Source organism: Musca vetustissima, unplaced genomic scaffold, assembly GCF_032173495.1.
Source record: "Musca vetustissima isolate MV318-11 ecotype Yass unplaced genomic scaffold, APGP_CSIRO_Mvet_v1 utg62833, whole genome shotgun sequence".
NCBI lineage: Eukaryota > Metazoa > Arthropoda > Insecta > Diptera > Muscidae > Musca > Musca vetustissima.
Genome location: NW_026889163.1, coordinates 39120 through 66934, shown reverse-complemented (window position 1 = coordinate 66934; position 27815 = coordinate 39120). Strand labels below are relative to the sequence as shown.

The window sequence follows — 27815 nt, the reverse complement described above, 5'->3', positions numbered from 1 at the left end:
TTCACACATTATTTCGTAAATCAAAAAATTTTTTTGAAAGCCACATTTTTCGTTGAACCACTTTTGGGTATAACCAGATTTAAAGGCGGATTAACGTTTTCCTCCTTCTAGTCGGCATAAAATGCACATCCTAGGCTACATTAAATATATTGCTGGAGTTAAGAATTTCCCCCCATTTGTTCCGTACAAAACATTGACACCAATCTAATTCCGCAAATTCAAATCATTGATAACACAGATACATATGAGTATTATATTATGTATGTTTATATATTTAAATTCATGTCTTTTATTCTCAATTATTTTAAGTGTATGAATGTGAAATATGAAATGGAAATATTTAACATAATAGGATAATTTCAAAAGTAATATATTTCTAAAATCTAATTTTTAATGCTACTGATAAATATGTATGCATGTGTGAATACATAAATGCATGTAATTAAGGCAAGTAATTTTCGATGACAACAACAAACTACCAGAATTATAATAATAGTAAAGATGACGTTATAAACGTTTACAATATCGCCTCTATATTTTTAATATTAAATAACGTTTAATTTTTTCCACGCTGCAATGCTGCCACTCTTGTAATTTATTTTTTCTCTTCTTCCGCAGCACCATTGGTGGCTGTTCCATTTGTTTCTGTTCCCTTTTCCTTGGAGTTTTGCTTAATATTCAAATGGGCCGGTCCTGTCTGTTGGATTTGCACGACACGTTCATTCGACTTATCTTCAATTTGAGGCTTTGGAACACTAACGGTAAGAATGCCATCCGAAGATAGGGTGGATGCTACCTTTTCGGCATCATAGCCATTTGGTAGTACATATCGACGTACAAAGTGACGTTGGATATAGCCATGCTGATCCTCACGTTCCTCGTGTTTGCCCTCAATGACGATGGAATTGTCGACAACTTTTACATTCAATTCATTGGGTTTGAACTGGGCCACATCCAGGCACACTTGGAAGCCATCCTTACCAATGGGCGATATGCGGTCCTCTTTGCTATCACGTCGTCTGGCAGCTTGACGTTCACTCAAGCGACTGAGCAAACTTAAGGGCATTGTATAGCCAACGGAATTTGTAATAGGTTCACGATGAGCATGACTGTGAATCAGATATGGTGAAAGACCCAGACCAAAATCATTTCCATAATAGGATGGTGATTCCCGATCCAATTCATCAATAAGGCTCAACAGCAATGGTAGTGTAGACATTTTGACTTCCGCTTTTAATTAGATTACTGTCACTTAATATCGCAACTGCAAACAAATTATTGGAACTTTAGTTTTTGTTTAGCGCTCACTTGTCTTTAGCGTACGAATTGCTCAATACAACTAATGCCAAACGGAAAATATTGTCGGCTTTTATTTGATTTGTTCATTAAAAAAAGACATTTCTCATATTTTCTAGAATGGCAATTGTAATGAGGCTTCTGGGACTGAGAGTAAAAGTATTGTTCTCAATTTTAGTTTTGTTTGCAAATTCTCTGCATTTCAGAAGAGATTTCGGAATATACCATTAAATGGTAACCATTTGTATGCATTTTCTTTTACTTTCTCTTTATATTGCATTCGTATGGCAGCAGAGAAACTGCTGCGAAGGTGATACATACTTCGAAGTTTCTCGATGTGTTGTTACACCTATTTTTAGTGAGGGTGAATCCATAGAAAAGAAAAAAATGTACTGATGTTAATAGGAATGCAAGCGAACGTAATTAAAATTTTTAAAAATCGTGTTGGAATATAGATGAAATTACAAGAGACTTTGAATCACAAATATGTAAATAGTTAATGTTCAGAATAGCTCAATTGAATTAGCTGTAATTGGACGGATCTAATCATTTCAATTTGATGGTTCCAGCGGATGGTTGCAACTGAGGTGTTATCAATTAGCAAACCTCATTCCAAAATGTTCGCATTATTTTGTGAAATTTAAGCAGCTTGCCTCAACCGAATTGTTTAACATTTTAGTTAGTCATTATTGGCCTGTTCCCGTGCTGCAGGAATCTACTAGATTTTATTATATTCTTCGATACCATAAAGGAAATTTCGTTATCGCAGAATGAAGTAGTAGATTCTTGCAGTACAGGAAATTGGTACTGTTTGGGTACTATTATATATAATTCCAAAGTTGTATGGAGGGTATGGCTACCCGCTGAACTTCTGAAGTTAGAATATGTAAAAGGCGAATATAATTCACATTTGTACATATTAAGATTCATTTTGAAAAATCTCCCGATTTTACATTTTGAAGGCACATTTTGTGCTGTGATTTAGCAATAGTTGTTGTTGTAGCAACAGAATACATAATATGGGTTATGGATTGTCTGGTTCTAGTTCCTCTATCTCCAAATTCAAAAATGTTGCAACTTGAATTGATTGTGTCCATAGTGAAATCGGCGATAGGTGATTCGACCTAGTTGGGCAGTTGAAGAGGTACAACGTGTCGTGTGGTCCTAGTCCACATGCAGGACATCTGTTAGGTATCGAGTCGTCAATTCTTGTCCAATATGAATTGAACTGATCTTACTTGAGCTAAGACTACTCGTGTTTGCCGGAGCAGCTGTTTCTCCTCTGTTGCGATGGATGGGGGTTGGTCTCCGCTTTTGGTATTTACTCGATATTGATCTACTGGCTGCCTGAGCGACTGCGTCTGTGTGAATAACATTCAAACTTGCTTGATAGGCTTCTTGATCTAGTGGTTCACGTTTATATTTTTGGGCCTCTCTCTCTAGATTTAGAATATCTCTCATTACGTGCCTGGGCGGGGGAGTTCTGTTCATAAGGCTATGACAGGGATGTTCCCGACGATAACTCCTAAGCAAGTATTGCATTGACAACATATAATTCTGTCAGATACTCGTCTCCTCATGAAGATGGTCCACTGAGGAGACACCCTGTTCCAGTTCTCAGGGCAGCATCCTGGCAGGCCTGGATATTCTTTCACTGCGTATTACTTACAGCGCCCCAAGTGCTGTCAGCTAGTGACATGAGGCCCTAGTTCCTACCTCTCAGCTTATCGCATAGAGCAGTGGCTTGCCCAGACGACTTGTAAATGCTGGCGAACGTTACTCCCAGAATCAGTTCTCCATCGGCCATTGTGTTCAGCGGGAGCTTAATTTCACCCATGTGGTGAACAGTGTGGATGTTGATTTTGTGGTGGATATTTTCATATTCCTATTTAGCATTAGTTATTGTTGTTGGTCGACTGGTCGTTTTGGTTTACGTTGAGAGTAGGAGGATCATTTTTTGTTCGGAATAACTTCGAAATTTCTGTGTGACTTTTAAGAGAACACCACAAATATATTTATAAAATCCACTATACATTTTAAACTAAATTCTCATTCAATTATAAGATGATATGTTAGTAAAAAAATTAAATTGGCATTTCACACCGATCTAAAATTTATTTACTTTATGCTAATTGAGGCGATTATTTCGAACAAATTTAATTTAACCCCCTCAAATCATTGTGGAAGTTTTCAAAACGTATGACCTATTCAAATAAATTACTGTATAACTACTTTACGTCGTCTGGTCGCTTGAATAAAGTGTTATTATTGACATTTTGTTAAAATGTGTTGGGTTACACAAATTTCCCCATTAGCGGAACGCGATATTTGTGTTTAGAATGACTTTTTTGTAAACATGCAAGCGAGTATTGCATTTCACAAATATACAATTGTTTAGCGGCTATAATCAAATCAGAACTTACGCAAAGAGTAATTTCGAAAAATGAACACGGTTCCAAAAGAGAACATTACTAAGTTTGTAATATAACTATACAAAAAATATTTTTTCACATTTAGAATTTTTAAAAATTGAGTGTGTAGAACATATGGCATTGGTCGTGACAAAGTGTTCACCATGTGCAACCGATGATAATTTATTTTAGGGACAATGGACATAAAAATGTGTTGATTGGTAGACATGTAAGCGTATCTTTATTTGTATAGTTGATTTCATCCTATGGTAACATGCCCGTGTTTACATTTTATAAATACAAAATATTAAATAAAGACTTAGTTAATTTTCACAATCAACCGGGTTGACATTCGTGATCCGCCACTTCCCTTTAATGAAGGGCACTAATCATAATTTATGATTATTGAATTTGTTTGATTTTGTTGTGAAAATTGTGTCTATTTTGTTCGTATATAAAATTCAAACGATTTTCACAAACAGAGATCAGTTAATATCGTTGACACGAATATACAACAACAACGGTTTACAGACAAAATGTTTCACGCGAAGTTCGCAATTGTCCTGTGCATTTTATTGTGTTCCAATCTGGTACACTGGAGTTTGGCTGATGATGAAAATCAAATGAAGGATTTCGCGACATACGAAGAAGTTAAAGATTTACCAAATCATCCTGAAAAATTTTTAATTGAGGTTAGAAGTCGTGATATGGTGGAAAATGATGGTGCAATTCCGACGAGCATCAATATTCCATGTAAGTGAAAATTACTCTGCTAACTTTTTTCACGACACATGAAGAAGTTAAAGATTTACCAAATCATCCTGAAAAGTATTTAATCAATATTCCATGTAAGTGAACATTATTTTGCTTACTTTTTACGTTATGTGAAAATAACGAAGTCCTGTGTGGACTAATTTCGGATTTTATGAAAGTGAACCAAAAATACAACCAAAAATAATGTGTTGTTGTAAAAGTTTTGGATTGACTCAAATTTGAAATATGCAGCTAATTCCGCAGGCTTAAGTGCAGCATAGTGTAAGAGCCTGTACCACATGCTAGGTTAGGTTTGGGGATGTGCAGTCACTGTGACTGTAGCACTTGGAGACCGTCCGGTCCATTGTAATAATCCAAGAAAAGATATGGAGACAAGCTAATGAGGAAGTAAAGAGGAGGTATGCAGTAAATAGTGTCGATGGTCGTAGAAATTTTGGACAAAAAAACGTATTACGTGCTCAGGTTACACTTTCCCAACCACTGATTATGTTGTAGATTAAACAGGTTCCATTGTTGTCGTCTGTAGGCCAGAACTGGACAGCGATTATAAGAGGTCAACAAGGTTTCTTTTTCAGCGCCCCAATTGCTACCCGCTACCGCAAGCTATTATCACATAAAGCAGGGGCTTGAAAATAAGCTTAGACACGGCGGAAAGTGAGAACCCACAAATCTGTACCGCCTATAGGCCAGAACCGGACAGCGACACAGGAGATGTTCAATTGTCTCCGTCTCCCCTTCTCGTCGTAACAGAGTTTGCAGTAATCAGTAAAATCATGGTTCCACTTTCAGGTAAAGGCAATGTTATTGCAATGACCAGCAATGACTCCCGTCATTACTCTTATTTCAGTTTTTCTCAGTTTCAACAGTGACTTTGTTCTTTTGGCTGGCAGAGTTTCCTTCCTTGTTTCCATTGCACCATGTTTCCTTGTGCCAAATTTCATTGACTCGTTCGCCAAATAACGCCTCAAAATTGCGGAAAAAGTGACAGATGGATGGTTTGATTGAGTCATCGATTGCTAGGCCTGTGGATTGAGATCATTTTCATTACCCTTGATGTCACAGTGTCCTGGTACCCAGTACATCCGAAAGCTGTTAGTAAGTGTTTCCAAAACTGCTCTACACTCGAGGATGACCACAAAGATAGTCACCGATTCAACGACCTCGAAGATTTCAGCTTGGAAAACACTACAGTTGCTATCCAAATTGTAGGTAAGCTCAAGGCCTAGTCTTTCACAGTAGACGCCAGGCCCTGTACCTTCTTCCATATTGGAAAACCAGGCCGTCCAGAGGAGGGTTCCAGTCGTCCTTACGGTGTGTTACGACATCTACATCGTCAAATCTCAAGTCTGGTGATATATAGTCGCTTAGTTGTACACGTTGGCCCAATGTGATACCTTGTTCGTTCAGGATACATCCATGTCCGTAAGCAAAATTTCGCCAAAATTTCATGCAGCCTTAGGGCATTACACGTAGCCTGACATTTAATGCTGAGACCCAGAGGCCTAAGTTCAGCATCGCGTTCAGAGCTGCTTGTGGAGTGTTTCTCGTGGATCCAGTTATAAGAACAACTGACCTTCTACAGCTGTGTGATGGGACTGGATTAAAAGATAGAAATAATTTCTAATTTACAAGAGCTTTATTGCACCAAACGGTACGCTTAGAAACTTCGAGAAGACTAAACATAAAAATAAAGAAAAGAGACGCAGAAAGAAGAAATAATAATAAGCCACGTTGCCATAGTCATAATAATTCCTAGAGTTCCCATGTAATTTGTTATTGTAATAAAACTGTGCAAATAGATCTCCAACGGAGTCGAACTTCCCGTAATATAATGTTAGTCGGATCCGAAATGTTGCAAAGAGTTCAAGGGGTTCAATCCTTCTTGTAATAAATGGTATGATCCGCTGTTTTGCAATCAGTCAATATTTTGGCTTTTACGAAATAAAGCAATGTGAGTTATTCCAAAAATGTAATGTATGTTGTTTGAAATATTTCAAATTTACTCGATTTTTGGTAACAATTATTACTTTACTCTATATATAGTCCTACCCATCTTTTCCCATTTACCCATCATTTATTTGTTTGGTTTTTCTTTTAGTCACCGAATTAGAAGCTGCACTGATGATGGAAGACAGTGAGTTCAAGCAAATGTATGGCCGTGAAAAACCACCCAAGGATGCCGTTGTTATATTTACCTGTCTAGGTGGTCAGTATGCCCAGATGGGTGCCGATTTGGCAAAGTCAAAAGGTTGGATGAAGTAAGTATAGACTCGACATTAAATAGGAGGCACACATTAAATAACTACTAAATAACATTTTGTTTTTTTTTTTTCAGAGCTAAACCATATTTGGGTTCATGGATGGAATGGTCGAAGAGGGAGGGCTTATAAGGGTTTTTAATACACAGAATGGATGAAATGATCAGTTCATAGGGAGAATCCACTGACGAAGCAATACAATATTTACAAGTTTCTTCACTGTATATGAATGCTGTACAATGTTACGTTTATAGATTATATAAAAGTTATGTTAATAATAACCAATACAATAATTTTAAATTGCAACTGTAATTGTGTGTGTGTGTTTTTTTGTTATTTTAAAAAGGCTGGATTTTATTATGTAGCAGGAGATGGGCGACATCCAATTAAATTTGTATATTACTATGTTTGATCAGACGGAATATTATCTCAATGGTGCACCAGACTTCCAATATTTGTCCGATCGAGACAGAATTTTGCACAGCGTACTGAATTAGGTCCAATTTAATGTTTGTGAAGTTTTGTTGAAATCGGTTCAGATTTAGTTATAACTCCCATATATAGTTTCGTCCGATTTTATGTAAAAGGTGCACCAAACCCCATATATTTTTCCGATAGAGACGCTATTTAGCACAGCGTACTCAGTTGAGTCCAGTTTGAGATTGTAAAGTTTTGTTGAAATCGATTCAGTTTCACATATAGCTCCCTGATATAGCTTCGTCGGATTTTATGAAAATTGTAAAGTTTTGTTTTGTTGCAAATCCCCATGTTTGTTCTTACACATATATATTTTGGTTTAGATGTAGATATATCTGTCATATATATTTTAGTCTGATTGTATGTAAGTGGTGCATCGAGAAGTCTACGTCTGTTCCATATACATATATACGAGATAAAATTGTGGACAGCGCACGGTGCTGCAGCACTCCAAATGGTATATGCCACGGTTGTTCAATTAGGTCCAGATTTACATATAGGAAATATAAGTATAGACACTTAATTTTGGGCCACCTGGATTATTCGGTAATTTGGGCACGTTTTTCTACCGATTTATGTTTGATATTTCATGTTCTCAAATCTTGTCTGGTCAAATCTTTTGTCAAAAGCTATATCATGGCATAACCTCATATAAAAGGTTATAAAAAGTTTGAGTGAATATGGCTGTCTCGATGATAATGTCAGACCGTTGGTTTTAGGCCTTTGCGTTTTTTAATCGACATTCCATGCCTCTCTTTCCCACCGCCGCCGACCGAGGGGGCGGCCTCCCCTTACGTAGGGATCGCGCACACACCATGATTCGTATCATGATGGGATTTGAGAGTGGAATCGAAAACCAGCTACAGAATCCACTTCAATAGCCAGTTTGTTATTAATAAGTTTTACTACGCATTTAAAAATAGAATAATATTAGATTTTATTTGTTCTACGCTCAAGCTTAAATCTACATTAGAGTATACAGAGTTAAAGTCGTGCGTTGGAAGTCTACATATAACAGTTGATAGTGCCTACTAGATCGGACAGGAACATTTATTCTAATAGAAGAAATTAGGAAAACCGAAGGTATATTACCATTTAATATTTTTAGTACCATCATAGTATTCAACATAATAGTCTACTTTTCAAGCTTTACTAAAGTCTGTATAAATTGAATCGGTTTGTTTACGCTGAAAAAATCCCTTTATCACAGTAGAAGTAAAGTGTATAAGATTGGTAATAGTTGAAAGACCACTACGAAAACCATGTTGATATGGTCTTAACAACCCAGTAGAAAATACTCTCTTGCGTGACAATTTCGTTAACGAAACGTTGACGAAAATTATGGAATTGTCATTCATAACTAAACACATGATATGTCGTCGAAAATGTCGTTCTTCTCGAAATATGAAAACAAAACAAAAATAGTTTGAATCGAGTGTACTATGAAATATTGACAGAAACAAATAGAAAATTCTTCTTGAAAATATATACATATAAGAAATTTTAGATAAAGAAAACGTGTTTTCTTGGTTAAAATAGGTAAGTTTAAAAGAATATATAATTATTTATATCATTATTTAAGTGCATTGTTTTACTCTTAGGATGGGACAAATGAATGGCAATTGGTGAAATATTGTAAGTAATATCTGAAAGAAGTTTCATATTCCAATGCATTTTAATTTTGTTGTTTCTTTACAGATGATGTTACAATGGAGATAATCATTACGCCAAATTCTCACACAATGTGCTTATTTATATTATATGATATTATGTAAATATTAAGTATGTTTTTGTAATATAATAAATTTCATGCTATAAAAAATATAAATGAAAAATATGTATATATATTATTATTTGAATTTTAAATGGGGTATGATTGACGACAGGATTGATGACAATAGGTATACAGTCATCAATGAATGTGTAAACGACAGGAAGTGAATCTGTCGGTAACGAAAAGTAGGGAGATTAGTCGCCGAAGTTGTCGTCAACGACAACTTCGCTTACCCTGTCGCCCAAGTTGTCGTGTATGAATACTGCGACACTTGTGTGAAAATTTCGTCAACGATTTCACATTGTTGTCTGCAAGCTGTCTTCAAGGAATTGCCATTGTCTTACAGGATTCGTTAATGTTGTCTGCAAGACACTTTCTACTGGGAAGGGTTGAATATTGTGTGAAATTACAGTAGTAATTAACTTTTCGAACAATTTTGGAATAGCACTTAATTTTACAATTCCTCTATAATAGTACGTTTACATTTAACCGGATTTCGTTAACCCAGTGGGTTTCAATTGTCAATTCCTTTGCATATATGTCAAATAAATCCTCATAAAGTAGGTTAACCCGGTAAAAAGTTCTAATGTACATGCCGTTTAATTCCAGACATTTGTTAGAATACCAGACATGTGTAAGAGTATTATATAAGAACATGACCATATTTAAGTTAATAATTAAATAATAACGTTAGAGATAATGCAAATGTATCTGAAGAATTCTTTAGAATTATGCTGGGTATACCATCAGGGCCTCGACATTAAATAGGTTTTAAACTACGTAGATTTTTAGAGACCTCTCGACTTTTTAAGAAGGGCAAAACAGAATAGCAACAGAATAGTTAGCATAGTCTATAGAGGAGCCAGATTTTTTATATTTTCTAAAAAGTTTATTTTTTGAGTTTTTTATACTTGACAATTCGCGTGTATTCCATGGATGTCTATCAGAGTTTCTAGTTCTAACAATAGGAACACATTCAGAAATAAATTTGTTTAGAGTAACATAAAATGTATCTTTGTAAACTCGAGATCAATAGGATTTTACAAAGGCATATAGAGGTGCAATTTACAGATGAGATAAGTGAGTTGAGTTTGCAAAAGTTCGTTTTTTTAATTTAAAAGTAGTTTTTAATGAGTTTGACGAATTATCAGAAATTAATAATCATGTATCAAGAATATACATAAATTTGGGTGGAATACAAATAGGAGGTTTCTAACTAATTCAAAATATGGTGTATGATTTACGAAGACTAGATCAAGGATTTTCTCATGAATATTTACTATATTATTTATTTGTTGGAGATTAATGTCACAAAATCGACTAATAATTTCAGAAGTAAATTTATTTAAATTTATGTCAGATGTCAATGGAGTAAGAGCTTCTGACTCTGGCAATGAAAGCCACCTCACAGATGGCATATTAAAATCGCCAAGAACTAATATTCGGTCCGAATCATTCATATTATTAATTATGGATTGTATTGCTAATATATGCTGATTATAAATATCAATCTGTGATGAAGGAGGAATATATGAACAAGTGACGAATAATTTAAATTTACCCAATTCAATGGATATGCCGACAAATTCTATATCAGTTAAATGATTTAAATGGATTACATTAGTGGAATATTTGGCATCTACTGCGATGAGGACACCACCACACCTTTTATTTATCTGACCTTTTCTAAAAATTTGATATTTTGAACTTAGAATTTCACTATTAAGCACAGATATTGTAAGGGAACCCCCCGCCCATTCCCGATTTTAATTTTTCAAGATTTTCAATGGGCTGGTAAATGAATACAAATGCTTGTTAAGGTTTGTAACTTTGCACATATATAATTGAAGATTTAAAAGAGAAGAAAAATAATTTACAAAAAATTTTTGTTATTGTTTTGTTGTTGTTTTTTTGTAATTAAAGAAAAGTCCTTATTTTTGATGGCGGGCATGATAACTCCTCACTGGAACATCGGAATCCGAAAATTCCAACGGTGTTAGAAAGAGTACATGTCTGGCTCTCGTATGAACTAGGATTATGGACTTCGCTCTAAAATTAACAAAATGGTGGACCTTTGAAAAAATATTTTTGGAAAATCACCGATTTTTTACCAAAAACCAAGTTAAAAAATAAGGAAGTTCTTCACCGATTGGCTAGTTCATACGAGAGCTATACACTCCCAGAGAAACGTTGCAAAATTTGCAACCGATTGGATTATTAGTTTTTGAGTTATCGTTCCCGCCATTCGCAAAAAAATGTTTAGAGAAAAACGCGTTTAAAGTTTGAGAAACCCTTCAGCCGTCACTTCATGCTGACACAATAAATCGGCTATATCTTCAAGAGTTCTTGAGATCTTCACTTGAAATTTTGTAGAGACATTCTTTAATCAGTGTAGAAATTATTGTAGAGACATTCTATTATAATTATATAATCAAAACCATGGCTATCAGTATATAAACGTTTTAACTTTGTATTTAACCCTTATTCTGGTATCCGTTTCTGGTTTAACATCAAAATTTTCTGTCCTTTCTAGAAATTTTTTTACGAATGCTCTAGCAGGCCAAAAATCTCTCGAGATCAACTTTGTAAATATATCTTCATGCATTAATATTTTAAATGAAGACCTACTCTCTGAATATACTGATCGAAGCTTAAAGCATCGTAAAAAGTAACATCCCTCAATTTCCTATAGGATATTCATCTTTCCCTATGTTACTCTATACCGTTCCGCCTTCTATAACATCTGCTGGTTATACGAAATGTTTGATTTACATATTCCATAGCTAATAAAACCAGCGGATTTTATTGTACAGCGTTGTAGAATTACTTGACCAGCAACACTAATCATGAAAAAAGACTGATTATTTCCACAGGTATAGACGTATAACAGCATTCATAGTCAGAATCCGGCAAGAAAAATCGATTGGCAATGTTGTTTTCTACTATTACACATAATGATCTAAGGGAATTTAATTGTTCACATTTTCCGAATCTCCGAAAAGTTTTCAATATTTTTACCGCTAAATATCTTCTAGGTGTTATAAACATTCTCCAGCGTTGAAATGTTCGCATTGAGGTAGGTCATGAAAAAAAACACACACACACAAACATCAAAAAACTACATTCATAGTTCATTAACACCACCGCCAGCCGTCACTACTTGTTCCAAACATTTTCTGAGAATGCTCTGTTATCTGGTAGGGTTTGTTTATCTCTCTTATTTGGACTTTGCGAAAACTACAAAGAGAATTCAACTAAATTCTCTTTCTCTTCGAGGGGAATAATTCCCGAATGTACTGCTGATTTCTCGAAAATACGCTGAGGGTAAATGAGCTAATCTGTTGGTTGGTTTGTGAAATTCAACAACAACAGCAAGAGTAAATATTGTTTGGCGTATCTTGCTACTGACCTACCTCAAGGCATAGACACGTCGTTAGAACGTCAACCCATGACATTAGAGTGGTGACAGTCGATTTAAAAATAAACAAATGGAAATGTTTGAACGCGATTAGTCATGTGATGGGAATTAGAAATTTTTGTTTTTTTTTTCAAAACATATTTTGTTTACTTTATTTTTAGCTATGTGTGTAGGTGTAATTAAAACTTTCAAAATGTTTTTTTGGGCAAATTAGATAATGATTAATTTAAAATATGTAATAGGATCGCGTTTATTATAAAGCGATCCGTTACAACCTATACAAAATGGCTTATGACAATATTACTCAAAAATAAAAATAAGCTATGAAATTAGGAAACTTATTGGAATTTCTAAAATTTGTATAATTATTTTAGATGGGTTTTAAAAGGATTATGAATTTCACTAATTATTGCCGATAGTTTAAATATAACCCATGGTACAAATATAGAAACTATGTACCTAACTTCGAATTTTTCTGCTAACGCGTTGTTAAACTATTACGACGTCCTAACAGTGGATCAAATCTTTTATTCAATTCGCTTCAAACTCAATTTAAAAGTTTTTCAAAATGATAACTCTTTGTGGGGAGGTACCAGAAGAGTACACCGATGAGATCCATCTTCGGACTTATTCTAGGTTTGGTAAAAGTATTAAAATTGGAAAATTTCCAATCAAATCGAACATACCATTAACAATTTTGACACTTTATAAGGTAGGTACCAGAAGAAGTAGACCGATGGGTCTCATGTTCGAACTTGATCTATGCGAGGTAAAGATATTACGATGAGCAAAGTTTCGATGAATTTGGATATTCCGATCGCTTAAGTTATGCAAAGTTTAGTTCATATCGAATAGTCTGTTCGTATGATATTATAAAATTGTTATAATTAAATGTTTACCATTTTACGTGGGAAGTACCAGAAAGAGTGGATCAATGGGTCCCGTTTCAAACTTGATTTGAAAGAAATATTTCGATGTGCACATTTAGTATCAATTCGTATGGATTACTTGTTATTGAAAAAATGTAAAAAAATGTGTCGGAATAAAAATCTAAAATTTTGTATTTAAGGGTCGTATCTATTTTATTGCGCTCCGTACAAAAATACTCAGCTTCTCGCCTTTGTAAGACGTCCGTATTACCCAAATACGCAAGGACTTTATTTACATCTGTGCAAATTGAAAACGGGAAAAATTGATGAAAAAAATTTTAATTGATCGGAAAATGTTTACATTTATAGAAAAACAATTTTTTTAGTGACTGGAATTCTATTTTCAAAAAACAAAAATTTCAAAATACGCATGGTCAATGTTGGAAATTTTCAACTTTATATTTTTATACGCAATGCGTATTTGGGTAACATCCATTGAAATACATGTATTTAACTTTTGAGGTGAATAAATTCGTACACATACGCATGCATTTAGGTACGACCCTTAAATCATATTAAGGCACAGAGTTTAGAAAAAATATCAGTTTCATTTTAACCCTTGGATAAATACTTTTTTGTGATATGAACATACGTGGCAAAAATTAAATTTGACAAAAAAAAATTTAAGTACATAAAATTTCAAATCGTGCTAAATGGAATAAAATCGTCTAAAAAAATTAAAAATATTCAATTTTCAAACCAAACCATCAAAACCGTGTACAAAAAGACAGTGTAAAAACAGACTGAGGTGTAGTTTTAAATGTCGAATATATTCGACAAAAACACTGAAAGGGTTAATAAGTTTTTAAACTGTTGATCCTTTGTGGGGAAGGTACCATCTTCGAGTTCGATCTAGGCTAGGTAAAAAATATTACGATGCTCAAAGTTTGGATGAAATGTGAATATTTCGCTACCTTCATAGATTGTTTACAAATTTTCAAAATGTTAATCTTTGGTGGGAGCTACTTGATGGATTGGGCCGATATATTATACATGTTTAGTTAAAGTATTATGTTATACAACACTTGGATGGGTGATCTGTTCACACGATGTTACAAAATTAATTTACAGTAAAATTTCGTCCAATTTGGTGAGTGAGGTACCAGAAGGAGTGAACTGATTTTTCCCAACTTCGAACTTCATTTGAGTTTGAAAGAAATATTACGATGTGCCCAATATTGGATACATAAATATTGAAAATGTTGACCCACTGTGGGGGAGGTATTACAAGGAGTGGAGAGGATGGGTGCCGTCTTCGGACTTTATCTAGGCTTGATAAAGATAATAGGTTGTGGCTTAAATTGGATGCTCTGTTCGCATGATATTATAAAGATAATGTTCATAAAAAATTTCTAAAATGTTCTTGGATTTTTTAGATTTTTTTACATTATCCTATTCCGACCACATGCCATTCCGAATTGGTTCGAATCGGTGTAACTATCGTAACTTCCTAATAATTCTTATTTATTTCCATAATAGTAAGAAAAATGTGCAATGTCAATTATGAAATTGAAACATTTCCTCAATCTTCGGTCAACGACCCAGTGAATCTGCTGTTTTTCTAAAATCAATAATATTGTCGCAATTTCTTCGCTCACAGCACATTTGCACATTTCATCATTCCCACAAATACAATCCAACTAAATTCATCGGCGTCCAAAAGCTTTGAGTACATTCAAGAACTTTCTCGGTCAACGGTTCTAGATAAGAGATTCAAATGCGCAACGAGAATTAAACGAAAGAGAAGACGAGCTCCACACATGCACAATGTGTGGTGCTCTCTGTGACGTCGTTCTCTTTGGTCATGCACATTGCTAAAAGGAGGTGAGTATAAAAAGGCACGATTCGTAAATTACCGTAATCAGTTGTAAAGACAGCGAACAATAAATCGAAACTTCGATAAGAAAACCACTTCAGAAGACAACCACTTTAATTGCTAACGAATAAATAAAAAATTAAAAAGAAAGTAAAGCAGTCAATTGAAATTACCGAAAATGCGTACTCTACCGATTCTATGGCGTATGGCTGAGGACTTGAGACGTTTGGCTATGCCATCGTCACCCTTCTTCGAGTATCCGTGGACAACCAGTTATCGTTGGGCTCCGTTTGCTCACATGAATCGTATGCTGGAGGAAGACATGACCAAGTTCAGCAAGGATGGTGGTTACCAAGTCTCCATGAATGTTTCGGAATTCAAACCGGAAGAATTGTCCGTCAAGGTAGTGGATAATAATGTCATTGTTGAGGGTAAATCGGAACAACATCACGACAATGATGGCGGTTATATATCGCGTCATTTTGTACGACGCTTTACATTGCCCAAAGGCTATGAATCGGACAATGCTATATCAACGCTCACCTCGGATGGTATCCTAACCGTTAGTGTACCGAAGCCACAAATTGAAGAAAAGGCTCGTGAGATACCAATACAACGTGCTGAGACGGAGTCTATAAAATCTGGACAAGATGCGAAAAGTTCGGAAAATAAGAAATAATTTGATAAGTTGGGATTGAAGTCAAAGCAAAATATTGGACTGATTTAGTTATAGTTGCAGTAGTATTAAACATTTGTTTCTAATTATTATTACAAATAAATAAAATAATTAAAAACCTTACATAACGGCTTTTAATGTTCTAATTAACTTTTGCCGAAATTGATCGGAACAGAACTTTTTATTGCTCACATTATGGGAAAGACTTCGACAAAGCCAATAGCGAAAACAGTACTGAAAATACACATATGAATTGGCTTTCCCAAAACCTGGATCCATATGGACAATTTTCATATGGAGGTATCTTACCCGTAGGAGATAAATCACCAATTAAAAACAAAAAATGCTAACATCAAATCGACTGTACTGAGTATCCAAAATATTTGATTAGCTTTTCTTAGCGTCGGTCCGCAACATATCATTCTAATAAAATGCACCAGATTGTACTAAATGTCTATTAAAGGGCGAATATTTATGTGTTAAATATCAGAGACGTTTGATTTTTGAAATTTTTGGTTTTATATACATCCACCTTTTGGGGGTCCTGTTTTTAACACACAATGATCAGTATTTTCAGAACCTTGTAGAAAAATTTGTCGATACAGTTTTTGTGAATTTTATGTAAATGGTGCACCAAACTCTCAAGATTTGTCCGCATTCAAAATTGTGTACAGATTGACGAATGTGAAGTTGTGTTGAAATCGGTTCAGATTTGGATATAGCTCCTATATATATTTTCGACCGATTTTAGGTAAATGATACACCAAATTTCCAAGGTTAGTCCGAATCAGAAGATATTTAGCATAGCGTATTGAACTCAGTGTAGAATGTCAATATTCGTAGAAATTGGTTCAGAACAAGATGTAGCTTATAAAGCAACTGGAATTACATTATTCACTTGCAAAAAACAAAAGCATAAACGCAGAATTCTTTTTGAAGTAAAGGATATTGTATGAGAACGAAAATTCAGCTCTTCCAATTTGAAAGACCATGTTTCGAAATGTTCTCTTCCACTTGATCTTTCCATCTAATTCGCGGCCTTCCCATTCTGCGTGAGTCATCAGTTGGCTCGTTTTTATATGCCTTTTGTGCTGGGGCATCCTCATCCATTCTCACAACATGACCTAGCCAACGTAGTCGCTGCAGATCGATACGTCTGACAATACCAATGTCGGAAAATATATGGTGCAACTCATTGTTCATTCGACGGCGATATTCACCGTCAATGCAGATCGGCATATAGATAGTTCGGAGAACATTTTCTCTGGAGGTGGCCTTGTTTCTATACTGCTTATTTAGGCTATAATAGCATCTGTTGGCCAACACTATCCTTCTCCGAATTTCAAAACTGATGTCATTCGTTTTATTTATGGCGGTACCAAGGTATATAAAATCTTTAACTACCTCGAAGCTGTAGTTTTCAAGTTCTACAGTTGGTCCGAGTCTACTGGACGTCTTGCGCGTTGATACCATCAACTTGGTCTTTCCGACGTTTACTGCCAGACCCACTTTGGCAGTCTCCTTCTTAATTTGTTCAAAGGTGTCTGTTACCGCTCGCAATGTTCAACCCATTATATCGATGTCATCGGCATAGGCGGGTAACATGTGTTGTTTGGTGTACTGTCACCTTGTCTGAATCCTCGTTCCTGCATAGTCTTATTAATTTTGCAGGGATGTCGAACGCATAAAGCCATAAACACCTCTTAACGGAATTTGTTCAAAGGTGTCTGTTACCGCTCGCAATGTTCAACCCATTATATCGATGTCATCGGCATAGGCGGGTAACATGTGTTGTTTGGTGTACTGTCACCTTTCCTTCTTCATCCCTATTTTTGTTCCTGCATAGTTTTATTAATTTTGCAGGTAAACTGTCCGACTCCAAGGTTAGTGTCCACAATTGAGATAAAGCCATAAACACCTCTTTGCGGATAGGGCTGTGCCCGAATCAAGAAAGCATTGGCTTCAAAGCCAGATCGTTAACACACAGCACGCTGGATAGCACTTTATATGCGATGGGAAGAAGACTCATTCCTCTATAGATGGCATATATCTTGTCTTGTCCAGATCCTCAACACGATGTCTGCATCTGTCACCAGGTTTCCTTCTTCATCCCTATTTTTGGTTTCCTTTTTCTTTGCTTTTTCATAGTAGGAGGGGTTTTCCGAGTGTAGGCAACTAATCCGACTCCAAGGTTAGTGTCCACAATTGAGATGCAAGAGGGATCAAGATAAGCCTAGGCTTTGCCATGTTAGCAGGTCTACATGCCCGTATACCATCAAGAAAGCCCTTTTATTTCTAAAAAATTCGGAAAGCCAGATTCTCCTTTGCAAAAACTGATATTCATTGGAATCTGGAACAGTGAATAAATATTATGTCCTCAGAAAATAAAGTTTAAGATTAAAGGCACAGACACGAATTATTTTACCGTGAGAAGGTCCAAAAATGAATGGCTCAAACCTTAGTATAGCAAGGGTACTGGAAAGCATGGTATTGGGCTATTTTTCTTTTTATGGAATTCGATCTATTTACGAGATTTATGAAGTAATGGCTCAGATTGATTATATACACATATATTGGAAATCGCGTTGGTTCTCTCCGCTTAAGAAATACAGCTTGTTTGGGTATTTCAGCATGACAATAACCTCAAAAATACATCGAAACAAGTCGAATATTGGTTGAAGAAGTCAAATTCAGGATTTTATAATGGCCATCACAATAATCAGATCTTCAGCCTACAGAAAAGTCTTTGTAGTATCATAGATAGCAACATCAAAAGAGATTCACAAACAAACACACATAACCTCTTCCCAAAGTTTCAGAAAGCGAGGACCCAAGGATCAAATTGAGCATTTTATCGATTCAATGCCTCGTAGGTGTGTTGTCGTAATCAAAAATAGTTATGTTATAGTTTACATATTTAAAAGAAAAAATCACAAAAGTAGTTATAGTTTTGACCTAGCAAAAATTGGGTCAACTTAGTTTTCCATAGATAAATAATTTCAAAATAAATTTTGTTTTACATGCTTTGTTTTTTTTAGAAGTGAATAAATTACCTATTTATTTCTGAAAAAAAAAACTTTCACTATAACTTTATTTTTAAGGTTATTTTTTTGATTTAATTCGATTCTACGCTAATTCAAGAATGTCTCTACAAAATTTCAAGTGGAAATCTCAAGAACTAGAGATATAGCCGATTTATTGTGTCAGCATCAAGTGACGACTAAAGGGATTCTCAAACTTTAAACGCGTTTTTCTCTTTTGCGAATGGCGGGCACGATAACTCAGAAACTAATAACCCAATTGATTCCAAATTGATTCTGTGAGTGTATAGCTATCGTCGGATTCCGATGTTCCAGTGAGGAGTTATCATGCCCGCCATCAAAAATAAGGACTTTTCTTTAATTACAAAAAATAACAACAAAGCAATAACAAACATTTTTTGTAAATTATTTTTCTTCTCTTTTAAATCTTCAAATATATATGTGCAAAGTTACAAACCTTAACAAGCATTGGTATTGATTTACCAGCCCATTGAAAATCTTGAAAAATTAAAATCGAGAATGGGTGGGGTTCCCTTAAACAAGTTGCAGTACATTTATTCAGTTTGCTATGTTAGTTGTTTAAGTTTTGGCCACCAGTGTATCTCCAAGTGTTTTGAACATGTTAGTAGTATTGCCGACAATATTACATTTTATCGTATACGCTTTCCTTCGCCTTGGCTTTGTTCGTTGCGATCAACAAACATCAAATATCTGAGCATCGTTCTGATTATTTTGTTTGCACTATCCGATAATAAACTATCCATTGAAATAGAATTTTGGACTCAAATTATTATTTTTATTTATTTATTATTCATTCAAAATTATATTTATAGAACATCCAATACATACATACATTAATTTCAATCATTTATGGGCATAATTTTGCATTTGTATTTGAAAACTAATTATAGACTGCATGGCGACCTTGAATTTGTTTAATTTCCGCTACAATTGAATAAAACAACTGCACATCTACATCTATCTGCATACATATATATACATATATATATATTATGAGGCACATTACACAAACAACAACCACAGCAACAACCATTCTATTTTTTCTATTTTGGCTAATCATCATCATCTGCACCACTGTCACTCTCGCCCCTTTTCACTTTCACACTTTTATTCACTAATTTTCGCCACAACAACACTGTGCCTGATGGGAGGGACGGGAAACACAGGAAGACTGCTTGCAAAATGGGGGTCTATTTCCATGGCAGAGCCAGTTTGCCCGTTTCATGGACCTTGACCAAACGTTCACCTGGCTTGTAGTATTTCACTGGTGGTGGAGGCGGTGCCTTGATGCTCAATATACCATCGGAGGACAAGTCCGAAATCACCTCGTTGGCATTGAATCCGCGAGGCAACAGATACTTGCGAAGGAAATGGCGCTCCACAAGGCCATTGCCGTCGTTGCGTCGCGAATGTTTACCCTCCACAATGACATAGTCGTCGGTGGTTTTGACCACAATTTCATGGGGTTTGAATTGGCGCACATCTATTTCGACCCGGAAACCCTTGTCATCGATATGGACTCGTTCACCGTTGTAGTAGTTGTCCCAGCGCACGGGATAGGCCCAGTCCAGCAGTTGCGATTGAATCGATTGATTGCGTACACGACGTGTAACCAGCTCGTCCATCGGTCTCAGCAATGAATTCGTAGAGGGCCACCACAGACGCGGATCATCCCAAAGGTAGGGATACAAATGAAAATCATATGGCGGATAATAGAGCGGCGGACGATCGAGTTCACGCGCAAGATCGTGATATGTCGTTGGCACCAGTGACATTGTCGGTCGACCAATAATTTTTGTTTTTATTCACAACAAACAGAAGAAGCAGCAGCAACAGCAGCCACAACCGCGGCAGCTGTTCGATTGGATTCGCGTGTGTGTTGACTTAAAGGTTTGGCAACTGAATGAAATGCATTCGGTCGAGATACTTGCAAAAAGGTAAACATTTTCGAATATTTTTTCTGTGGACAAGTTCCTCAAGAATAAATTCGGACAGACCTCCCCCGTGCTTGCAATTCGATGGGATGGTCGGATGGTTGGTTAGGTTAGTTCATTATGATGTTCATCGGATGTCCGCAATACTATGTGAATTATGAATTGGCATTACTTTGCCGTCCATTAGTCATCCATCTCCGAGTTCGTTGACAAAAACCGATGCACGAGTGTTAGTTGCAACAAAATTTTCTTTCAGTGTTCGCTGTGACGCAAGACCACCAGAAGAACCATGGCCAATGGAAGTGATTCATGTGTTTTGATTTTCACATTGGACCATTTAGACGCGAAGAAAGGTGCAATGCGATAAAAGACATTTGTTTAGATGTAATCGAATGTACCGAAAATAATTACATACATTCCGAATGAGTGATTCTCAGTTGTCATGTTAAGTATACGCACCACTGTATGTGTCCAAATTATTGTATTAGGTGATCCTGAATAAATGGGCGAACTTTTTACAGTGTTTCCGATAAGCAATTAAAAGGTGGTTCTATCGAAAGCAAACGTTTTGAAATCTTGTCAGTATAAGTACGGTCTTGTAAAATTCTCCAACTCTTAGAACAAATAGGAAGATTGCTTTATTGGAAATTCGTACTAAATGGCACCAAAAACACAATATATTGCAGAGTGTGGAAAAAAATTTATATTTCTGAAATGGAATACTCCAAAAGTTAGTAAATTTACTCACGGTACTAACAAGTACTAAATATTGTGTACGGGAGAACGGATAAAAATATTATACTACAAGTAAAGATAGATATCTGCAATTTGGTATGTAACTAAAGCTATTAAAAATAGAATGATGGGCAAACATATTTTCTGGAAATTAGTACTAATATGTACTAAAAAGTTATAAATACTATATTTCAGTATAACCTATATAAAATAAAAATAGGAACCTGTTATTAAATAGTTATCTGGAACTATGACAATAAACATTTATACATAAATATTTTCCAGAAATAAGTTCTAAACTATACTTAGCTATAACTGTATTTAGCTACAGTACATATAAGAAACTCAAAAAATCCGAAAAATTCTTTCTTATATGCGTTTTTCTTATATTAGATGTGCTTATAGTCGATATCTACTGTATAACAAATTTTAAAAATGTTTTTTTTTTAATGTTTGTGCTAAAAAGTACTAAAAAGGAAAGGTTAGGGGCAGATATCCGAATTTTAATATTTATCTTTGACTATGGCAAATAAAATGTTACGGAAATAATTTTCGAAATTTTTTACTAAAAATTACTGACATTTCCATGAAATATAGTTTCCAATCCCCCATGGTCTATACTACAGCGAATGATTAGATCAGAAAATATAAATATAAGAAGTTGTACTCGATTTAATAGGATAGAAGCATCAACGTTTCTATTCGAAAGAAATGCGGAGTAAGATCATAGATTTTCTTAAAAAATTGAAAATATAGTACCTACCATACCATAGCTAAATTAATGTTTATTTGTTTTAACTATAAAAATCCTCTAACGACGCGTCGCGACGTAGCGGGCCTATGCTAGTACTATATATAATACTCGTACTTGAATTGTATGAAAGAAAGAGTTTCATTATTAACTTCAACGTTTTTTCTTAATTTTAATTTATTTATCCGTTTCCAATAAAATTGATAAAAACCAGTGAGCAGAGCAGTATATCGGAAGGGGCGACTTTACTTTCTGCGGATCTATATTCCAAGCCCGGGCAATATTTCGCGATATTTGCGCCCTTTGGCCGATTAGAGGTCAAAATCTTCACTTTCATACCCTGGAATATATTCCGAATCATGCTTATTCTTCCCTATGTGAACTTTTGTGATATTCATGACATAAATGTGGCTTCTAGAGTGGCCACATAAAAATAAGGTTTTTGGTCCCATTGGGCTCCTACATATTAGCCGACCAAAAACAATAGGAGTCTTATTTGGTTTAGAACCAGACGTAAACGCAAAATCGAGAAAAAAATATGAAAAATCTAGGTTGTCTCTCCCTGTTTTACACATTTTTTACATTAAAGTAGATACAGCTTCTACGAAAAAAAAACTTTGGAGGTCAATATCTTGAAATTTTTGCAACAACAGATCAATAAGTCCAAAACTATTACTCCGCCAGTTATAATCACGTTATCTTTGGAAGGAGTTGAAATAGGATGAAATTTTTCATAAATGTATTTTTTGTCTGTAGGAAGGTAAAAAGATGCAGGCAGGATAAGTTCAACATCGGCCCAAGTTTGCGGTATTTGTCGGATTTTAGTCACTTTTTTCAAACGAATTAGCTATAATTTGGTATTTTGGGTTCTCAGCACCCCCAAAAAATTTCGATTTTTTGAGGTATTTTCGTTTTGTTTCTCATCGTAGTTTAGAATTTAATATCCCCTATATAGAGACCACTTCAATTTTTATGTAAATTTCATTTAAAATGACTGTCAGTATACCTACTGTGGAGGGTATATATCAACACCCTAGAGGAGGAAATGGTTATTCAATATGGTCTTGGATGGATGAAAGTTTATTATGAACCCAGAAGGACAATTTGAAAAAAGGTCAAGTTTTTGAGTTATGGCGTGATTAACCTTTTCCTATCCCAATGGGATTTCTCGACACCCAAAATCCTGTTCACGGTTTAATAATTCTTTAATTAGATTCCAAAATGATTTTTAAGAAAACAATACACATATAAAGGACCCGTCCGATTTTTGAAATTTGAATAGTGGGTATTATTAGAATTTATTAGCGTCTAGGGATTATGGCTAACATACATCTATGCAGAAATTTAATTATATAAATACCGCCTTACCAATCTGAAATGCGGGCATACCAAATTGAATAACAGAGATCGAAACAACTCGATATCGACTATCAGAATTTGACCCCAGGTCTGGTAAAATTTACTAACAATGTTTTTGCACTAAATGCTCTCAATGAATAGATAACAGACACATTCCAAAAGGCCTAATAGTAATACTGCTGAAGTTTCTCTATCTGCGAAAGCTTTAATTTTTTCCTCCCATTTGAGGATAAAACTAAACGATCCAAAATAATAAATAAAACACAACATTTGAAATTTATTTATATTCTCACATACAATAATTTATGTAGTTAAAGGTTTTGTTTTATTAATTTATTATTCATTCATTCATTTTTGTTGTTGTAATTAATACCTTGACCATTATTACCAACTATATCATCGATTCGACGTTGATAATAATGAATATCATCATTTAATTTTTTTAGAATGTTCGTTCGGTATGGCTTTCTTCTATAGAGAATAGCATTAGGTTATTGTTGTTGTTGCTGTTGTTTATTTTCCTTTTATTCATCATCATTATATAATCTTTTGTTTTCGTTTTTTTTTATTTTTTAATTTCTTTATTTTCTCTCGATTCATTGATTTGATCGCAATTTATTTCAGTTTTGTTTTCATTTTCATTTTTTTTTTAATTTTTCATTAATAATATTCGATTTTTATATTTCTTGTTCTTCTTCGTTTTGTTTTCTTTTTTGTTATGTAAATACTTAAAATTAATACTTTTTTATAGTTCAAATAAAAGCTGGAATCTCTGCTTAATTTAACATTTGAAAATGTTCTCCAAGTTCCCAATGGTTTGGCAGCGGATCATTCATCCAAATCACCGTCATGCTTTCATCAATCTATCTGTCCGTTGGTCGGTCGGTGTTGGTGGTGTTGATTGAGGGACAATGAAATGGTGGCCGCTGTCGTTTCACTTAAAACATAACCTCCTGTATTCGATAATAATACATAAAAAAATAACTTAATAATTATATTTCATAATTGTTTTTTTCTATAGATATTCTATATAGGAATAATAATTTGTAATCAAAAATTAAAAAAAAATATTTATATATATTATATTAATAAGAGTATAGGAAAATTAGGAATACGGGCTGGCTGTAGAGTATTGCGCCTGAGTCAAAAAGCTGCTGCTTATGTCTCTGCTTCCGGTTCTGCCACGGCCCCGGGTTTCATTCTGCTGTGTTTTTCTGTCGCTATGTCCTAAAGTATTTGATGTTGTTGTTGCTGCTGCTGCTGTAGACTGAAGCCGACATTGTCGTTGGCGCCACTACGCTATTGTTGTTGTTGTTGTGATACACTTGGTTTGATTCTTTGTTATTTCATTTTTTCGTTTTTGTTGTTGGCTGCGGTTGTGTGACGATAATTTTTGTTGTTGTTGCTGTTGTTGGCAAAATTAAGTACTCCTCTTTTATGTTTGTGAATAGTATCTGTAGCATGTCTGGATGAATTGCGTGTACATGTGTGAGTGAGTGTCTTGTGTGCCCGATTCATTGTATCTGTTGAGTTAATGCGCACTTCTTCATCTCCTTCGCACGATTCGTTGAGTGTTGTTTGTGTGTGTGTGTCGTATGTTTTGGGGACCGATATCAGTGAGAGAGTGAGGGGAAAACAAATACCGCAATAAAATCTGCATTACAATAGTCTGTCTGCGTTGTTGTTTAGCTTTCCAATCTATTCATGCACTTTACCTAAACAAAGTGGCTGGGGTAGAGAGTGAGAGAGCGGCCATTGGATAGCCACCTAGTTGGCCACCTCTTCCTTGGCCACTAGGGCAGTTGCTGCTGAATTACTGTTGCCATTTCCCAATGTTTTGGCAAAGAGAGAACACTCTACGGTATCCACGGCCGAGTCAGTGGTTGCAATGCCATCCATGGGTTCGGAGAGCAAAGCATTTTCTGCAGCAGCTGTGATTTCGGCAGCGTCAGCTGTTGCGGCAGCTTTTTTGAGTAGGGCAACATCAATGTCTGTGGCAATGGTAGTGTTGGCAGTGGTGGTGGTGGTAGTGTCTACAGCTGTTTCTGTATCCGTGACTTTGTCATTGGCAGATTCAGCGGCAACTGGCGACTCCGAGGCGTCAGCTGGATTTTCGCCGGTTGACTTGGAATTTGTTTTATTGTCTTGTTCTTCTTTGTCACTGTTTGTTGGTGTGGAATTGGAATTTTCAGCTGTTTCTGGGCATTTGCCATCAACATTCTTTTCTTCGTCGGTTACGACCTCCTTCAGCTTGTCTTCACTGGCACCGGTAACCGTCGCATCTTCATCAGCTGTAGTTTTGGTCTGGTCTGCCACATCATCGTCTCCATCCACTTCCATGGCCGTGGATTTTCCATCGGCTTCACTCACAGCCTCAGCAGGAACTTCGTCGTTAATTTTTTCGGCAGAACTGTTGGTCGTGGTGGTGGTATTGCAGGATTCGGCAGCCGGTTCAGTTGCTTCGGCAATTTCTCCGATGATGTTGTCACTGCCATTGGTTTCGGGCAACTTTTCCTCCACCACATCTTTTTGCTCTTCTTCGGTTTTTTGTTTTTCCTGTTGTTGTTGCTGTTGTGCTTTTGCAGTTTTGTTGTTTTCTTCTTCAGTCTCATCGATTTCCATGGCAGACTCTTTAGTTTCCAGCTGATTTTCAGTCTTATCTTCTTCAGCAGTAATGGCAGCCACAGCATTGTTAGTCTCTATATCAGTAATGTCTTCTGCTGCTGTTGGTGGTTGTTGCTGCTGTTGTTGTTGTCCCCCTTCGTCAACATCCTCACCACCTTTTTGTTGTTGCTGTTGTTGCTTATCATCAATTTCAGCTGTTTGCTCTCCATCGTTTTCATTGTCGTTAAGTGCACCAGCCCCGGCATCTGGTTGCTCTGGTGTTGGTGACTGTGGTGGAGTTGATGTGGATTGTGTTGTTGTTGTGATTGTTGCCGGTATTGTTTGTGTTGGAGCTTGCTGCTGTTTCAATGTGGCTTGTTTCTCATCCTCCTCCTGCTGCTGCTGTTGGGCCACATCTAGTTTTTGTCTCTTTTCTGGCAATTGACACTCTTCACGAGCCGCTGGAGATAATAGTTTTTTCGTCTGCTCTTTTGGCTGGGCCGCAGCGGCAGACATTGGTGTTGGCACCATTTGGGTTGGTCCAGGTGTCGGCTGAATTGCCACAATTCGTTCGTTCGGCTCGTCAACCTTTGCACTAGGCGGAGGAGGTGGCGGAGCCTTTACAGTTAAAATGCCATCCGAAGATAGAGTCGACATCACATCCTTGGGATCGTATCCCTTGGGCAGCATGTACTTGCGTACAAAATGCCTCGAGATGACACCGTGGCCATCCTCCTTGTCGTCGTGGCGACCCTCGACCACAATGCAATTATCGATTGTCTTCACCGACAACTCGTTCGGAGCAAATTGTTTCACATTCATGCTGACCTGGAAGCCATTCTTATTGACCACCGAGTAGGAAGCTGTCTTGTTCGGTGTTGGCACTATGGTAGCATCTTTTTCGGGACTGGCAGTGGCGACATTGGAATTGGTGGCACCGCCCTCCTCCCCAGCGTTTTTGCCACAGCAGGCACTTTTGATCCGATTGTATGGATGATGGCGTTTCGAGGGCAGCCAAAACGAGGAGAAAGACGAGGTCCGGCTGCGTCTGGGACTTTGTTGTTGCTGCTGCTGCGGTGATGTTGAAGCTGATGGGGGTTGCGAGTGAGTTTGTTGCTCGGAACCAGTATAGAGACCAAATCCGAAATCGTTAATATCGATTCCATTGGCCAGGCAACGACTGAATTCGTGCAACTCATCGGCCAAATCTAATATGAATGGAATCAGCGACATTTTGCGATTTTCTTCTCAAACTGATTTTTCAAAAAATTTCACCGATATAGATTTTTATTTCACAAGATTGAAAATGCGATTTTCCGACAAACTTTGGGTATCTGAAGCTTTCTTCCTGTTTTAGACAAATGGCGACAAAAAATTCACTAGACTCAGCTCCAGTCTGGCTTTTGATTGTTCAACACACTCTGACACCAATGGCTGGCTAGCTGGCTTTGACTTTGGCACTGTCTGTGTGTCGATCTGTCGTACGGTCGGTCGGTCGCTCACTCACTCGGTTTACACAAAAATTTTTATTCTTCCGTCTG

The 27815-nt window shown here is 36.1% G+C and overlaps 5 protein-coding genes across 5 annotated transcripts; 2 read left to right on the top strand and 3 right to left on the bottom strand.

The window, feature by feature from the left end:
* Positions 1 to 588: 588 nt before the first annotated feature.
* On the bottom strand, positions 589 to 1243 carry LOC133336866 (heat shock protein 23-like). The gene has a single exon (XM_061545140.1). It carries the CDS (start codon positions 1217 to 1219, stop codon positions 596 to 598), a length of 624 nt encoding a protein of 207 aa, XP_061401124.1. The 5' UTR covers positions 1220 to 1243; the 3' UTR covers positions 589 to 595.
* A 3000-nt stretch (positions 1244 to 4243) lies between these two features.
* LOC133336874 (rhodanese domain-containing protein CG4456) lies at positions 4244 to 6871 on the top strand. Its single transcript, XM_061545148.1, has 3 exons — positions 4244 to 4460; positions 6580 to 6739; positions 6817 to 6871. Exons 1-3 carry the CDS (start codon positions 4244 to 4246, stop codon positions 6869 to 6871), a joined length of 432 nt encoding a protein of 143 aa, XP_061401132.1.
* Positions 6872 to 15327: 8456 nt separating this feature from the next.
* LOC133336873 (heat shock protein 22) lies at positions 15328 to 15832 on the top strand. The gene has a single exon (XM_061545147.1). It carries the CDS (start codon positions 15332 to 15334, stop codon positions 15830 to 15832), a length of 501 nt encoding a protein of 166 aa, XP_061401131.1. The 5' UTR covers positions 15328 to 15331.
* Positions 15833 to 20081: 4249 nt separating this feature from the next.
* LOC133336861 (heat shock protein 27) lies at positions 20082 to 20666 on the bottom strand. Its single transcript, XM_061545134.1, has one exon. The coding sequence runs from the start codon at positions 20664 to 20666 to the stop codon at positions 20082 to 20084; it is 585 nt and encodes a 194-aa protein (XP_061401118.1).
* A 4771-nt stretch (positions 20667 to 25437) lies between these two features.
* LOC133336872 (heat shock protein 67B1-like) lies at positions 25438 to 27507 on the bottom strand. The gene is made up of 2 exons (XM_061545145.1): positions 26296 to 27507; positions 25438 to 26226 (listed from the first exon to the last, which is right to left on the bottom strand). The coding sequence occupies exons 1-2, from the start codon at positions 27505 to 27507 to the stop codon at positions 25438 to 25440; spliced, it is 2001 nt and encodes a 666-aa protein (XP_061401129.1).
* Between the last annotated feature and the right edge of the window lie 308 nt (positions 27508 to 27815).